Source organism: Diadema setosum, chromosome 9 (genome assembly GCF_964275005.1).
Source record: "Diadema setosum chromosome 9, eeDiaSeto1, whole genome shotgun sequence".
Classification (NCBI taxonomy): Eukaryota; Metazoa; Echinodermata; class Echinoidea; order Diadematoida; family Diadematidae; genus Diadema; species Diadema setosum.
In genome coordinates, this window is record NC_092693.1 from 16,548,752 (window position 1) to 16,566,274 (window position 17,523).

At 40.8% G+C, this 17,523-nt stretch overlaps 2 protein-coding genes across 2 annotated transcripts in view; one reads left to right on the forward strand and one right to left on the reverse strand.

Annotated features, from left to right (window-relative positions):
- Window positions 1–17,523, forward strand: part of LOC140232892 (uncharacterized) — a 70,757-nt gene that overhangs the window by 21,028 nt on the left and 32,206 nt on the right. The window lies entirely within an intron of this gene.
- LOC140232615 (uncharacterized) lies at window positions 1,047–16,803 on the reverse strand. The gene is made up of 5 exons (XM_072312713.1): window positions 16,727–16,803; window positions 15,601–15,760; window positions 11,100–14,650; window positions 3,159–3,329; window positions 1,047–1,704 (listed from the first exon to the last, which is right to left on the reverse strand). The coding sequence occupies exons 2-5, from the start codon at window positions 15,603–15,605 to the stop codon at window positions 1,451–1,453; spliced, it is 3,981 nt and encodes a 1,326-aa protein (XP_072168814.1). The 5' UTR covers window positions 15,606–15,760; window positions 16,727–16,803; the 3' UTR covers window positions 1,047–1,450.

Below are 17,523 nucleotides of genomic sequence, written 5' to 3' on the forward strand. Positions count from 1 at the left end.
TGATGAGAAACTTTTTGAGGTGAAGTTACTTTAAAAAAGATGATTCAATTATGCAACAAAATAGGCCTACCTGATAAAATAAACAAGTTTGAAATTTGTTCATACTTGGAAATGATCCATGATCTACAAAACAGGATCAATTCTTCATGTAGGATAAACAATCTTATTTTTGTAGTAATTAAGATCAACAAGCATTATATCACCACATAATCATATTATAGGCCTACATACTTTTTTTTTTTCTGAAATCAGGATTTGCTAAGAATGAGCAAGCCCACTATTGTTATGGACAATTGCCTAATTGATTTTTTAGTTGAGGTTCAGGACAGTTGAAGAATGTGGTCCTCCTAATCTGGTGTTGACAGATTATGATGCCACACTTCCTCATATGTACCAACATGCTAACTTCTTAAAATTTTTGTGTGCCATTGCCTCTCATTTATATTTCCATCATTTCACCTCATTTGAAATTTGAAATGTACCAAACTTGTCAACATAATTTTCTGTGAATTTGTATATCTACATGTCAATCAATCGAACACATTTTCTGGTAGTTTACGTCATTTACATGCCCTACATGTATTCATACTTGATCATAAACTAATGCATATACACTGCAATCGAGGCTGAAGTGAAATACACTTTATTATTTTGCTAGTGCTTCAATTCAACTATTCACCAGCAAGACTCACTAGTAACCCAAATTCATACATGTATTTCACTTGTTAAGTGACCTCCAGTGTCTATTTCATGTGTTGTTTCCCCTAATTTCCTTGCATTTCACCATTATGCACTGGTCTTTGCCCAGTTTCTTACAGCCATATTGAAGTGCAAGCCCATTTCCATTAGAAGACAAACCATTGATTCTACACTGGAAACTTCTTCATACTTAAATAAATATCAAGACAAGAAAAAGTTTGTCCCACATTAACTTTTCTACATCTGTAACCAATGAGTTAAATGTTGATCTTTTAAATCGCAAAACAAATGTTGCATATATTTGTGCTCATCTTCAATTTTTCTTTTTAGCCAAATCTTGCGTGACAAACTGTTTTCTTTTGTTTTGTATTTACTATCAGTAATGTGTAATGGTTTGCAAATACAGATGAATAATCTTGCATCTCTATGAAAACAGGCAATTTACTGCAGTTCATTTCATTGTGGAAGTTAAGTGGACATAAAATGTGATAAATACAACACCAACCTTGTGGCGTTGTGCCACTGCGTCCATTATCACATAATTTGCAAAACAAATTCAAGCCGTATGATCCATCACTGTCCATGGCCACAATGAAATAACATGATTATGCAATGTAGGTCTAGTCCACCTACTACATGGAGAGCTTGTTCTTAAAAACTTCATTTAGTATGTATCTATTGATTTGGAAACATCAAAACAGTTACAATCTGGTATTCTTGACTCGATACAGCTGAAAAAAGAATATCCATGTTAGATCCTATCCAAGAAATCTAATGGATCCGCCTTTCTAATCTGATTCCTTACAAAATCTTTTATGTTGTGCCAATCCCGTCCCCGTAGTGATTTTTCACACTTAAGGCACTCTTCACACTGAGCTTTTCCTGGTAAACTTGTTGTTTCAAAACAGGTCTTCAGTCTCTTTGCTACAGCCAGTTTCTCTTCTTTAGTCCATGGTCTCTTTCTCTTCTGACCCCTTTCTCGTTTCGTACCTTTCACTTTGGAACCTGAATGGCAAAAACGACAAACGTTTACATTTGAATTTATCCAGCAAAAAATGTTACTTGTAATTTCATAGGCATGAATGGCGTTCCAGGAAATGGAAAACTCATTGGCTTGCTACTGTTACTTTCAATCAGAGGTAGGTTATACATAGAGTACAAGGCTTGTAATTTAGGCCCCAGTCCCATATAGTTAGAGAATCAACACGGCAGTCCTGGACCATACATGGTGGCTACAAGGACCATACCCCCCCCCCCCCCCAGATGTCTCCCCGCACCATCAAGCCCCAGTTCCATATATACTATACAGGCCAAAAGTTTGGACACACCTTCTCATTAAAAACGTTTTCTTTATTTTCATGAGCACCCTTTCTTGTAATTACTGCTTTGAACACTTTTGGCATTCTCTCGATGACCTTCAAGAGGTAGTCTCCTGAAATGGTTTTGTCACAGGTGTGCGTTACTAGGGTGAATTACACTGTATACAGTGGATTTTTGTTGTTGTTGTTGTTCTATCAGCAGGATTGGAATTATCAGTTGTGTTGTGCAGAAATAAGTTTAGTACACAGCTGACAGCCCTATTCGACAACTGTTAAATTTCATATTATGGCAAGAACTATAATGAGCTTTTAGAAAAATGAGTGGTCATCATTACTTTAACAAATGAAGGCCAGTCAGTTCAGAAAACTGCAAAAACTTTAAATATGTCCCCAAGTGGAGTCCAAAAACCACCAAGTGCTACAACGAAATTGGCACACATGAGGAAAGACTCAGGAAAGGAAGACCACGAGTCACTTCTGCTTCTGAGGATAGTTCATCCGAGTCACCAGCCTCAGAAATCGCAAGTTAACAACGGCTCAGATCAGAGACCAGGTGAATGCCACACAGAGTTCTAGCAGCAGCCCCATCTCCAGAACAACAATTAAGAGGAGACTGTGAATCAGGCCTTCATATGGTAAAATACATTTTTGTACCTGCTAGGGAACCACATGTAGGGGTGTTGCCATAATAATAGGGATACTGACCAGTGACCAGCGACTAGTAACCAGCTGTAATAGTGTGTGTGTTCATGCAAAACATGTCATATGGGGTGCTGACAAGAATAAGACATAATGGCGGTCTTTATTGCATTTTCCTTATTTGGACTCCACAAGAAAAACAAAATAAAGGCCATCAGTATGTCTTAAACTTTGCTCTGTACCCTATATGACATGGTTTACAAGAGCACACACACACTGCCATCATGAATAAACTCGAATTATCACTTTAAACAATGTGATGAATTCCCCAACCTAACACTAAGGGAATTAAGCTCAACTAGCAATTATTTTACAAAAAAAAAAAAAAAATACCATGGCAATGTCAAATTTTTATTTTTGGTTCCGTTGAAATAACATTCAATTTGGCTCTGCGTCACTGTGTGAGCAAAAAGCTGCAATATAGCAAGACTATTTTCTTACCAGATTTGATCACTGCCTTTACTCTTCTAACTGCATTTTCTTTGTCAAACTGGCCAACATCAGAATGCTGTAGCTGGCTAGCATCCGTTGATACTTCAGCATCCATGACTATGTCCTCTTCATCAGCATCATGATCTACATCTGGATCAAGGGCATCGTCTAGTGGTACTTCTGGAAATGCAAATTCAAATTGGAGAATAAGATGCAAGAAATCATTATAAAAGAGGCACTTCACAAACCACAAAGGTTCCCAGCCTTATGGTAGTAAAAGGGGACATCATTGCAATCAAAAGATACCAGAATTGTATCTAAGTAAGCTCAAAATAATTATGTGGTAAACGACACTCAGTTTTGGGGGGAATTTCAAGGATTAGCTCATCAAACTTTTGATTATGAAGGTGAAAATCAGTAAACATATTTACACCAAAACCACAAGATACTAAAATCTTTTAAATTTTAGCCAAGAACACCACCTCACATCATTGTCGTATTGGGTCATGTAACATTCATAATGATAAATTATCAGGTAGTTGAGTAAATGGGTTGACATATTTTTTTAATTCTGTCACTACTTTGCCTTATCATGAACTGCCTGTTGGCCTGATACTAGATTGTTCTTCAGTGGTTTAGTAGTATAAAATTATCAAAAAATATATCTCTAGATTTATATGTTCTTATTAAGTTATAAGCATCAGCTTCTGGAATTAACTATATTGGTTCTGATCTAAAATCATTTACACACTTAGACCTCTCCTTTTCCTTCTCTATTCTTCCCTGCTCCTCTTTCTTTGTTCTTCGTTGTCCAGTATCTGTCTGAGGGCATTTCCTCAAATTCTGTTATTTCTGTGTATTGAGTTATTGTTGTTGTTGTCGTCGTTATGTTTTTTGTGGCCGATTGCATATCTTCCTTTCCAATTTTCCTGGCACACCTGGCCCCATAGTGTCTGTGCCACAAATGTGATATGTTACATAGTTTATACGTTTGCATCCTAAAATCCTAGTAAGTATTGTTTATAGTATCAGCATCATTATATTAATGAGTAAAATGTACAATAGTATATAGAAGAATTTAAAATGAATATATTGGTATAACAAATTGGTGCTGTTGTTGTTTTGTTCCAGTGTTCCACGTCTTACAAGCGTGGCTTTTTTTAGTGGAACACTGTTTTCCATCATTGTGATTATTTACTATTTTTGTTGCCATGACAAAGTGCATTGTTTCTTTTTTACGACATCATTCGTGTATAATATACTTTATATTGTATTGAAAAAATCCTTTATCAGACGAGTGCAAGAGAAATGAAAAAAAAATTGTATCACTTTGGATTATGTCAACTTTTTTCTTTTCTATGTAATGATGGAAATGAATAAACTATTGAATTGAATTGAATTGAATAGACCTTGATTAAGAATATCGAACAATTTTCAAAACTGTCTCATTCAAAATTTAAAGCATACCATATTAAATAGTAGGCTTTTTAATCTTGGGAACTGACACTGTTTTATGTACCTACCAAGGTGTGAATGATCTCTCTATATATTATTGAACTGCGATCAGGGAGACATTAAAGGCCTACATCCATTTTTTTTTTTTTTTTTTTTTTTTTTTTGCGGGGGATACAAGTAATTTTTTCTTTGTTTTCAAAAATGATCCTGTTCAGATTACAATTATACATAAAAATAGTCATTGGGCTCAGTGGTTGGCATCCATTCGTCTCGAGAAACGATGGCGTAGCACTAGCTAGGCAAGAAGTTTGCACTGCCTTGAGTGGCTGTAAAGCCCCACTCTTGAATGGCAATCCTTAGAGCACTTGCAGCAGATGAAGTCTGTTGGGGCCAATACTAAGACTGCCCGTGCCTTTCTCTTAGCTCTCCTGTCGGTCTGCTGTACATGCCTTACAGCTTCAGCTCTCTGAACGCCCTCCCTGACGGTGCCTCTCCATAGCGGACGATCCTCAGCTACACCTTCCCATGTGTTGGTGTTGATGTCCATCGTCTTCATGTCACGTTTGCACACATCTTTGAAGCGGAGATGCGGCCTTCTCATGGGACGAGACCCCTTGCTTAGCTCTCCATACAGCATGTCCTTCGGGATGCGACCTGGTTCCATTCGACGCACATGACCCAACCACTTCAGGCGTCTCTGGCTGAGGAGTGAAAACATGCTGGGAATGCCGGCACGCTGGAGGACCTCTGCATTTGTCACCCTATCCTGCCATTTTATGTGCAGGAGTCGTCTGAGGCAACGGAGGTGAAAGGTGTTGAGCCTCTTCTCCTGGCTAGCATATGTTGCCCAGGACTCAGAGCCGTATAGCAGGGTGCTGAGGACGCAGGCTTGGTAAACGCAGAGCTTGGTGTTCTTGGTCAGCTGACTGTTGTTCCATACGCGCCTGTTCAGTTTGGCCATGACTGCAGTAGCTTTCCCTATCCTATTGCTTATCTCATTGTCAAGGGAGAGGGAACTGGAGATTGCTGAACCAAGGTAGGTGAAAGAGTCCACTTCTTCCAGATGTGTGACATTAATGGAGATGTCTGGAGGAGAGTCAGTGCCTTGGGTCAAGATCTTAGTCTTTTTCAGGCTGATGGTTAGTCCAAATTCGTTACAGGCATGGGACAGACAATCAACAAGCCTCTGCAATCCCGCTTCTGTGTGCGATACCAGAGCAGCGTCGTCAGCGAACAGCATTTCTTGGATAAGAACCTCTCTAACTTTGGTTCTGGCATGCAGTCGGGCGATGTTGAATAGCTTCCCATCCGCTCTGGTACGGATGTAGATTCCCTCTGTGCAGTCAACAAAGGCGTACTGAAGGAGCATGGAGAAGAAGATTCCGAAAAGTGTCGGTGCGAGGACACAGCCTTGCTTCACACCGCTGTTCACAGGGAAGGCATCAGAAGTTCTCCCGTTGTAGCAGACTCTACTTTGCATGTTCTCGTGAAAGGAAATGATAATTTGGAGCAGTCTCGGGGGGCATCCAATCCTCTGCAGGAGACTAAAGAGTCCACTTCGGCTGACCAGGTCAAAGGCTTTCGTCAGGTCTATGAAGGCAATGTACAGCGGCTTTTGCTGCTCACGGCACTTCTCCTGCAGCTGGCGTAGTGAGAAGATCATGTCTACTGTAGATCGGCCTGCCCTGAAGCCGCACTGTGACTCTGGATACACCCGGGAGGCAAGACTCTGCAGGCGTGCCAGAACTACACGTGCGAAGACTTTTCCCACAACACTTAGGAGAGAGATGCCTCTATAGTTGTTGCAGTCACTGCGGTCTCCCCTGTTCTTGTAGACAGTGATGATACTGGCATCACGCATATCTTGGGGTACGTGGCCTTTTTCCCAGCAAAGACACAAGAGCTCATCTGCCCCCCCACGGAAAAAAGCAGTAACTGACATTTTTATGAATGTTTACTTTTTTGCAAAAATGAATAGTTTACCCAATGCTCTCCAATGTTAATAGGTCAGTTTTGCAAAAAGAAAAATGAAAGTGACCAAAAATACAATTTTTCACTTTTGCAAAAAGCAGTAACTGCATCCAGTTGATTCAACTTTGCAAGTTTCCCCACGGAAAAAAGCAGTAACTAACAAAGCCCACGGAAGAAAGCAGTAACTAACAATTTAGTCTTTATCATTCAGTCTCTGTATAGTCCTTCCTGTATATTTTTTCCCTAATACCATTTATTTTTTCTACTAATTTTTTTTTTTAAAACAATGTAAACAGCAGTTTCTCCCATAATTTAGGAGAGTAGATATAAAAAGATTGTTTCACCAGTAACTTGACTCTGCCCGCAGGGAATCATATGACAAGTTGTAGAAAAAGCTTCTTTCTGGAGACTAGCAAACCTGGCAGACTCAGCGCGCTTAGAGTGCAGAATACGCGTGCAGCAGCTGCATGCGCATAAATTCTGCAGCATACAGTAACTAGCTAAACATTGCATCACATCACAGTCATCACTTGCATGCACAGTATTGCAGGTCTGGTACAGTCTGAGTGATCATGCCAGTGCTATTAAACCATGCTGTCACACAGTTTCTGCGGTACAGGCATGCCTGTAAATCTATCATGAATTGCAGAGGAAAAGTCATGGTAGCCATGGCTTTGGCCAGAACCAGAAAATCTAGGTGAGCTGAAAATATATTGAAGGGAGATGAGCACTAGTATTAATGCACTAACGTTAGTCTAATGTTAGATGTAGGCCCTAAAGTTTAAAATAGGTCTACCAGATCTAAAGTTACAGAGTAGATCTAGATTCTAATCTATTGTTAACTGTTTAGTGTTAGACAAAATGTCAGTAGGCCTAATCTAACGTAATAGATCTAGGTCTAGCACTAACATTGGGCATAGATCTGTAGTCTAGCTTAAGTGTAACGTCAGAGTTCGACTATAGGATCTAAGAGTCTAGACGAAGAGACTTGACTTTATTGTCTAGTCCAGGGTCATGTGTCAGGGGCCAGGCCGGGCACTCCAAAGTTCAATTAGGGTACATAGGTGTCTACCTTATTTTTACACAGAATGCCATTCAATCTACAAGACCTAGTCTAGGTCTAGCGATAGGTCCTAGATCTTATAGATCTAGACTAACCAGAAGGTAGAAGAACTTTATAACCTGGTGGTGGTAACAATTCTCCTCCTTTGGTCATGTGACATGTGCAGTTACTGCTTTTTTCCATGGGGAAAACAGCAGACTCCTGGCCGTCTGCAGTTACTGCTTTTTTCCGTGGGGAAACTACCCAGAATCAAGGGTGAGCCACCGCAGTAACTGCATTTTCCTAAATAACATTTAAAAAATAACGGAAACATCATTTTTTCCTAGGTATTGTTAGACAACTAGGTATGGTGCATAATCATACCACAAAATTATTTTTGAATGTTTCTGTGTTTTTAAAGAATCTGCAAAAAACACAAAATCGCATTTATCTCAGCTCAGCAGTTATGCAGTTACTGCTTTCTTCCGTGGGGGGGCAGTCATGGAGATGTTGCAGTAGTACTGGCTTGCCGCTCTTTAGAACTTCTGGTGGGATACCATCATTTCCAGGAGCCTTCCCGCAGGATAGACGGTCAATGGCTTTGCTGAGTTCTTCTTTTGTAGGCAGGGCATCCAGCTCCTCCATGATTGAAAGGCTAGGTAAGGTGTCCAAGGCAGCATCTGTTACCTTATTTTGGGCTGCATAAAGTTCCAGGTAATGTTCTACCCAGCGTTCAAGCTGCTTACATTGATCTGTGATGGCTTCTCCAGTCTTTGTCTTCAGTGGTGCAGTCTTGATGGCGGTGGGACCGATTGCAGCTTTAATGCTGTCGTACATGTCCCTGGTATTTCCGCTGACTGCAGCTGTCTGAATCCTGCGGCACAGGTTCAACCAGTACTCATTAGCACAACGGCGCGCAGTCTGTTGAACCTTGTTGCGAGCAGTTCTTAGGACATCGTGTGTGCTAGAGATGGGGTTCTGCTTGTAGGCCAGCAGGGCTTTCCTCTTGGCTTCAACATCTGATTGCATCACATCCCAGTGAGTTTCGTACCAATCTTCGCTCCGACGTTCCTTCTTCCCGAACACAGAGAAGGCTGAGGAGTAGATAGTATCCCTAAGGTGGCACCATTTACTATCAATATCATTGTCATTTGGAATTGAAGTGATCATTTTCTCACTGAACGTGTCATGAAATCGTCGACATCTCTCGAGGTCGTTGATGCAGCAGGTGTTGATGCGTGGGAGACCTTTGGTTTTGGTTCGATGTATTTTCTTTGTCATCAATCTCACTTTGCTACTGACGAGGGAGTGATCTGAGTCGCAGTCTGCGCTGTGATAGCTCCGTGTGTGGAGAACACTGCTAAGGTCTGTACGCTTGGTGATGACAAGATCAAGTTGGTGCCAGTGTTGAGACCGAGGATGTCTCCAGGAGACTTTGTGGCGTTCTTTACCTTTGAAGTAGGTGTTTGTCACACACAGACCACGATGGCAGCACAGCTCCAGCAGCCGCTGTCCATTTTCATTCATCTTTCCCGTGCCTTGGTGGCCGAGGCAGGAAGACCAGGTGTTGTAGTCAGCTCCCACTCTAGCATTAAAATCTCCTAGAAGATAAAGTCCTTCAGTGCTGGGGATCCTGGATATCATCTCATCCAATTCTTCATAGAACTGGTCTTTAGTCTCTGAGGTGGAGCAGAGTGTCGGTGCATAAATGCTGAAGATGTTGATGAAGCCCACTGTTGTAGACAAACGCAGAGTGAGTATTCTCTCTGTCCCGCCAGTTGGTGGTTCAATGGTGGAAACCAGAGAGTTCTTCACTGCGAAGCCCACCCCGTGCTGTCTTGGGTCGTCCTGTGACAGACCCTTCCAAAAGAAGGTGTAATTGGCTTCCTTGATAGAACCACTGTCTGCCAGACGGGTCTCCTGCAGACAGGCAATGTCAACATTTAGTCTTGATAGTTCCTTGTCGATAACCGCAGTCTTTCGGGCATCATTAATCTGTTCGATGTCGTTATTAAAACCAGGGCACATGGTTCGAACGTTCCAGGTTGCTAGCCGAAGAGTTGGAGTCTTCATTTTCACTTCTTAACTTCTCCTTCTTACATGGTGTCGACGTCTTAAGACGTCGCTGGAGTGTCTTCTCCAGAGTGCTACGAGCCTGGGCTGATGTGAAGTGGAGAACTTGTGCTGCCCATACGTCAAGTTCCCCCTCTCGGCGTTGCTGATGTAGTCCAAAGGAAAGGATGAACCAATACAATTTGGCACCAGCACAGCTGCAGGAGTTGCCGGAAGGTAACGCAATACGTTGCTCGACCGCCTTAGGGACTCCACTCCGGATTTCTGTAGGGTTTACTCCTTAGCCTTTTCTTCTCCCGAAGATAACCACAAGGCAGTGGGACCACGTGGCAGGTTGTACTAGGTTACGTGGTACTAGTAGCAGGGTTGATTATTCCTGACCTGACCTATACTAAACACTACTCTCTGCTAGCCGTTTCGCACTTAAGTGTCAACATAATCCCGCGATAGAAGCGATGGAATTCACACGTTGTTTTACTTTTCTTTGACTCCAATAACGTCACAATTAAAGATTGCGTTGATTCCTTCAAATCCAATGGTGTCACAATGGAGGTGCGTCACTGCACACTGGTAAAGCGCGTTATACTGAGATCGCGCAACAAGTTTCCAATGACCCAGAGAGTGCACACGCTTGACCAAGAGCGAAAAATTAGTCACGCGAAAATATCCACTCAGTGGTGCTTTGATAACAATATCAGAACAAGCAGTACTGCCCACAATCTGTCTAACTTGAAGTACATGTACGTAGTGAATGTGTATGAGCACCGGAAATGTATCTCATCGAGTGGAGAGAAGGCCAGGGTAGGAAAAAACCTCCGCCCGGTGGATGGCCTATGGGAGAGGCGAAAATTCTGCAAACTAGCGGTGAGAGATAGCTCCTTTAGGGCCTGATTTACACTTCCCTACTCTATCCTGATAACAAAAGACCATTGTGGTATGTACTACATTTATCTGGTAGAGTACACTTCACATCTGGTGCTCTTAGTATCTTTGTAGAAAATTTGGGAGCTCTTTTAGTTTCAGAATGCACGGCAAAGAAACATATGTTCCATCCGTTGACTGAAATCAGCACGTGTGTTGTCAATGTTTGTATGCGTAGTAAGTCTATGCTTGTGCGCGATAACCGCACGGTGAATGAATGCATGTAATTATCAGACTGTGATCTTCTCTTCGCTCAATTTTGGGAGCCACACGATTGGTCTGGACTCTAGAGCTCTATGTGCTGTTCCCGAAATGTGTCATTTCGTCTAATAATGGGCCCAAGCCCTGTATACCACATGTTCTATGCACATTAAGTTCCACGCATTAAAGAACATCAATTATAACCGCATTATCTCTCACCCAATAATAACATTTCAGTCAAGCTTCCCAGAGTATATTAAGTGAATATTATTTAGTTGATAACATACCTTCTCCTTCATCAAGCTGAACCTCATCAAGAGTTGATCCATGAAGTTTACCAAGGGAGCCTTTGTCCATGCACATGAGAATCTTGGAAACCTTAGCTACTTGCATGACATGATCGGGAAGACGGTAAAAGTTCCGGTGAATGCGCACATCGTGTCCCATAAAATTGGCCAGCACATCAAGCTCATTGTCTCTTAAGTTCATCACTTGTGAGACCGTGGCAATATGCTTGCGCAACCTTGTAGATGTTATGTACGAAGGCTTGCTTGCACCACAAGATATGCTGAATTTCCTAACCACATCACTCCCTCTGATGTGGCCATTAGAACTTGTCAGGGCAAACACATAAGGATTGGTCTCATACACACCAGCATCTCCTCTCTTAGCAACCAACAAGTCCATACTCCTTTTCATCTCACTTGTAAGAAGAACAGGAACTGCACGTTGTTTCTTCCCCACAATTTCCAGACGCCACAGGTTTTTACCGAGTTTTGCTTCCCATTTGGACAGGCCATAGTCGTCAGTCACCTCATCACCTTGCTTACACTTGCTGAAGTCATCTAGTTTCATTTTGCTGACTTCTCCAGATCGTTTCCTGTTAAACACTATTATGGATGTCAATGTCAGCTCAGTTAGGTATCTGTACTCCTTAGATATGTCCTCATCTGTTGTCTCTTCATTGAGTTTTGTGATGACTTCTTCAGTCTCAGTTTTCAGATATGATGTAAGTTTAACTACATCCTTTGTGACAGGTAGGTAAGTAGGATTGTTCCTCTTATTCTCATTCAGGGTGCGTAATGCGTGACTCGATACACTCTCTGTCCACTTCAGCTCGCAGAGTCTGATGAATTGGTTGCATCTTCTTTCCATGGCTTCATTCTCTTTCATGATTGCCTGACCCAAAAGAACACCAGCTGCCTTCTTCAGGGTATGACCAAGCTTTAGGGCTAAGCTTGGCGTTGTGTAAGTATGACTCTTCTCATCAAACCCTGAAATGTTCCTGGTTGCTTGTACAATGTCGGTGAACTTGCTGGGATGGATCAAATCTGCTAATCCTGCATTCTTGTCAGCAGTTACCTTTCTATACTCCAGTACTAATCTTCCAGTTTCCCTCAATTTGGTTCTGATGTAATCAAATTGGTCTTCATCATGGCCAAGTTTAAATGCTAGTTTCTCTGCCAGCAGTCTAGTCAGTTGATCTCCTTTAATAAAAGAGGAGACACCATTCTCATCTTCTCGTAGGCCTGCATAAATTTCTCTGACTTTTGTGGACATACCAGGAGCTGGTTGCAAAAGTCTTCCCTTTTTGATGCGACTTGTTTTTCGCTTCTTTTGAGATGTTTCATGCTTCTCATTTTCATCAGGAACCAACTTACAACTGTGTTTCCATAACTCTCTTTTACTGAAGTATCCTTTGCATTGATGGCAAGGCACATACTTCTTATAGTCAGCATCATAATTCGGTCGATACACAGTTATGATCTCGCCTTCTCCTTCTTGAAGTACGGCATGATTGTGTAAGTAATTGCCCAGATTTCTCATCTTGGTTAATAGTTGGTCCTTCAAAACCTTGTCAGTTGTAGCTTTCCATCGAACTACATCCAGCTCATCTTTATGTCCCTTAAATTCAGCAAGATGACGGGGCAATTTTTTGACGTACTTCCTGCAGAAGGGACAATATGAGCCTTTGTCCCACAATCTTTTGCCTTTTGTGTTGTGTGTCCGCATAACCGTTATTTTTTTCATCCCTTTATCAGTTTTACTGGCCTGTTGCTCACATTCAGACTTGCTGGGATTTGGTGATCCTTGTGCCAACTTGCCCAATGGCTGATGACACATGTGACATTCAGCTGATGTCCCTGCTTGTTCAAGTTGCTCACTCTCTTCCTCTGATGCATTATTGCTGTGATTTGGTGAAGTTTGATCCACATACTTTCTCCAGGATTTGTGTGGGATAAACTCTTCATCTTCACTATCTGTGCTTACATCCTCAGACTCGGGAACATAGTCATCATCTGTCAGTTGGTCACTTTCTCCCATTGAAACCACAGAAGGACTGCTCAAACCCTGACTGCCATCTGCATCTGTTCCCTTTTCACCACCGAGATAACATTCCACTGATGTCCCAGTTTGTTCAAGATCATCATGTTTCCCCTTTGATACCTCAGAATGATGGCTCAAACCCTGACTGCCATCTGCGTCTGTTCCATTTTCATGCACTAGATCACATTCCGCTGATGTCCCAGTTTGTTCAAGATCCTTATTTTCCCCCTTTGATACCTCAGACGGACTGCAGAAACCCTGACTGCCACCTGTGTCTGTTCCATTTTCATGCACTAGATCACATTCAGCTGATGTCCCAGTTTTTTCAAGATCCCTTTTCTCCCCCTTTGATACCTCAGAAGGACTGCAGAAACCCTGACTGCCATCTGTGTCTGTTCCATTTTCACCCACGAGATCACATTCCGCTGATGTCCCAATTTGTTCAAGATCCTCATGTTCTTTCTTTGATACCTCAAAAGGATCATTGCTCAAACCCTGACTGCCATCTGTGTCTGTTCCATTTTCATGCACTAGATCACATTCCGCTGATGTCCAATTTTGTTCAAGATCTTCATTTTCCCCGTTTGATACTTCAGGAAGATTGCTCAAACCCTGACTGCCATCTGCGTCTGTTACATCTTCATGCACGTGATCACGTTCAGCTGATGTCCCAGTTTGTTCAAGTTCCTCATGTTCCTCCTTTGATACCTCAGAAGGACTGTTCAAACCCTGACTGCCATCCGCGTCTGTTCCATTTTCATGCACATGATCATATTCAGGTGATGTCCCAGTTTGTTCAAGATTCTCATTTCCCCCCTTTGATACCTCAGGAGGATTGCTCAAAACCTGATTGCCATCTGTGTCTTTTCCGTTTTCATGCATAAGATCACATTCCGCTGATGTCCTAATTTGTTCAAGATCTTCATTTTCCCCGTTTGATACCTCAGGAAGATTGCTCAAACCCTGACTGCCATCTGCGTCTGTTACATCTTCATGCACGTGATCACATTCAGCTGATGTCCCATCAGTTTGTTCAAGTTCCTCATGTTCCTCCTCTGATACCTCAGGAGGACTGCTCAAACCCTGATCTGGACGACTGCCATCTGTGTCTGTTCCATTTTCATGCACGAGATCACATTCAGCTGATATTCTGGTTTTCTGAAGTTGCTCACTCTCTCCTAGGCCCTCTGATGCCTCATTGCTGTGATGATTTGGTGATGTTTGTGCCACTTCACTCAAAAGCGGCACATCATGTTCTGCTGATTCCTTGGTTTGTTCAAGCTGCTCACTCTCATTGTTCCGCCTTCGACACTTTCTTCGCCACCACAGATTTGGTGCCTTGTAGTCATACCTAATTTCATCACCAACTTTTATGTCTTTAATTGCAAACAAGCAAAGAAAAACTTTTCCGCTTTCTTCCACCTTCCTCATCCTGGAATTGCATTCACTTGTCCCTTCCTTTGCATCATTTACAAAACGACCGTTGGACTTGGTCTCAGTTGCATCAATGCTGTAATAAATGATGAACAATATAATGTCCTCGCTTAGTTTGGGTACTGGACAGAATTTTAAGATTTAATTCAGGGCTGGATTTCATTTAATTTAAGTGATTTATAGTTTACCCATATTGTGAGAAAAGCTTGGTTTCATTCTCAAAACAACAAAAGTAAAATTTTGATTTTGGCTTCATTGATTACTAGTTGGCTTCATCTCTGACGGGGACCACAAATATTCCCTTGAAACAAAGTTTAGGGGACTTTCAGAAACAAAATTCCAAATTTAAGAGAAAACAAAAACTGGACATGATGTAGAATACACTGCAGAGCTATGACTTGAAATAAAAACACCTTGTGTTATCAAGCATTTCATATTAATAGAGTTTGTGTTACCAGGCCCCCATAACATAGAGGTTTGCAATCAATCATAAAGACACAGGTATTGGTCAATCAAGACCATTGTTTCATGCGCATACATGTATATTCCAACATATCCACTATTAACCAATCAGAATCACTCTTTGAATTTACCGACTGATCACAAATCTTTGTTTTACGGGCCCCTGGTTGTCACCGTATTATGTACCAAAAACATAGCAACTACATTTATGTGTAGCCCAATTGCCAGCTGTGGAAATTGTGGAACATATATACAATATTAATGTACACTATAGGATAACGCCATGCTAAACCATGTAGGATACTTTCATGTGTAGTGCTTATTCTGCTGATAAGGTTCTGTGAGATTCAGTCAGGTTAGGCCTACCGAGTCCACATTCAACTGCATCAAAGTTTATACCCTGGACTTTTCAATATGGGAACACATATTTCTAAGTCTTGAGCAAATCATATCTGTCAATATTAGCTCATTTAAAGAGTATTGATCCAATCAATTTTATCAGGGCATGATAAGAAAGTATCCCATTCATGACAACCTGCTGTTAAATAAGTATTCACTGCTTACCACATTGTTTTTCCTCTATAGGAATAGAAGAACTGGTAGTGGTGCTCCGTCTTGTACCTCTCTTCCCTTGTTGCTGCTTCCTCCTCTGATATCACGTCACCTTTATATTGCAGTAAAAACTCCCCTTTGGTAAAGGACCTTGTGGCAAAGATCCCACGCCCTTCATGACAGATAAAGTAACAATAATTCAGTACACAAGACAAGCTGTACGTATCAACTGATAAAACAAAATATTTGGTGGTAAAATGCACATTAGAATTCTGCTGATGACTGGCTCATGCCAATTTTAGTTTGGAACGGGTGTATGATCCAAGTTTTAAACCAGCATATTATCAAGCTATTCCATTTGAAATCCACAAGCCATCCCACCCCAGGGAGGAATTATTTGTTACATCAATTTCAGTTGAAACAAATGTTAAATATTAGCTCATACTGGGTTAAATATCAGTTGATGTTGTGTTATATTTTGGTATAGGGTGTATTTCAAATGGAAGAGTATGAGCACTAAATGCACAAGTTGACTTTTTTCATTAATTTCTTCATTCTTTTTAATTCACTATTTTGATAAGGTGCGATGTAGTAGTTAGATCCAAGCATTATCGTCCATTATCATCCACAGGCTGTGATGATACAGACTTTGATCCTCTTTAATACAGCCTGTGTGCAACTTGGACAAAATGTTTAAAAAAATTGTTTTTTGACAAGTTTTGGTCACAGATTCAAGAGATATATGATTCCTAGGTTGGATTCTAAAAGAACCTTTTAGATATCTGATTTTGAGAAAATTTCACCATCTGCATCCAGAGACCAAAATTTTTTTTTTCCTTTCTACAAAAATATTTTGTTGTTACAATTTTTTGGTAGAAATTGGCATTTTTAGTGAAATCTACTGCAATAAATAGACTCATTTCCTTTAAAAAAAATAAATATATATATGTATATAATATATATATGCATATACATAATCAGATGTACATTAGATCAATATGGTAGTTCACAAGTTATAGAGCCCAGCATTGTTTATCACTTGAGCATTAAAATTGAATATGTCTACAAACAAGTCTTGCTGTTCTGGTTAATTAACACTGGCTATTAGCCAAATACTTGCTAATGTTTTCTGACTCACCTATCAGTTTGTTTACTTGTTTGACTTCAAATCCTTGTGGGTCGTCTTTATCCAGATATTTCTTATATTCATCTTGTTTACGAGTTGTCTTCACTGCACATGATCTGGTGACCATTCTCTGCAAGAAAAGCAACATTTGTAATTCATACTATGTTCCTATCCTGTTGCCCTCTTGCAGTACCGTATCTATGTATTTTATAAACCAAGACTAGTGTTTCTTTGCTAAAAACTAGATTCCAGGAGAGAAACGGTTATCTTTTTTCCTTCTTCCTTGGACATCACTTACATGTACAGTGTATTATTACCAGTTGGAATCTGGCATGTGTACAACAGGTTTGAGTAATTTGGACAAACTAGGCAAATAAACACACTTCTCTTTTATAATTTGCTTGCATGGTATCCATGTGCATTCAAACCTTATGTACACAAGCAATAGACGACAGTCCTCAGTTTCATGTAAAAAATCACACTTTACATCCACTCTACCTAGATTATGTACAATACACTTCCTTGGTATCCATACACTCAAACATAATGTACACGAGTAATAGAGGACAGTCCTCAGTTACATGTACAAAATCACACTTTACATCTAATCTACCTAGATTATGTACAATACACTTCCGTGGTATCCACATGCAATGTACACTCAAACGTCGTACTTGAGCAATAGAGGACAGTCCTCAGTTACATGTACAAAATCACACTTTACATCTACCTAGATTATGTACAATACACTTCCTTGGTATCCATTATTGTACACTCAAACCTAATTGTTCTGGTCCATGCCAAAAATA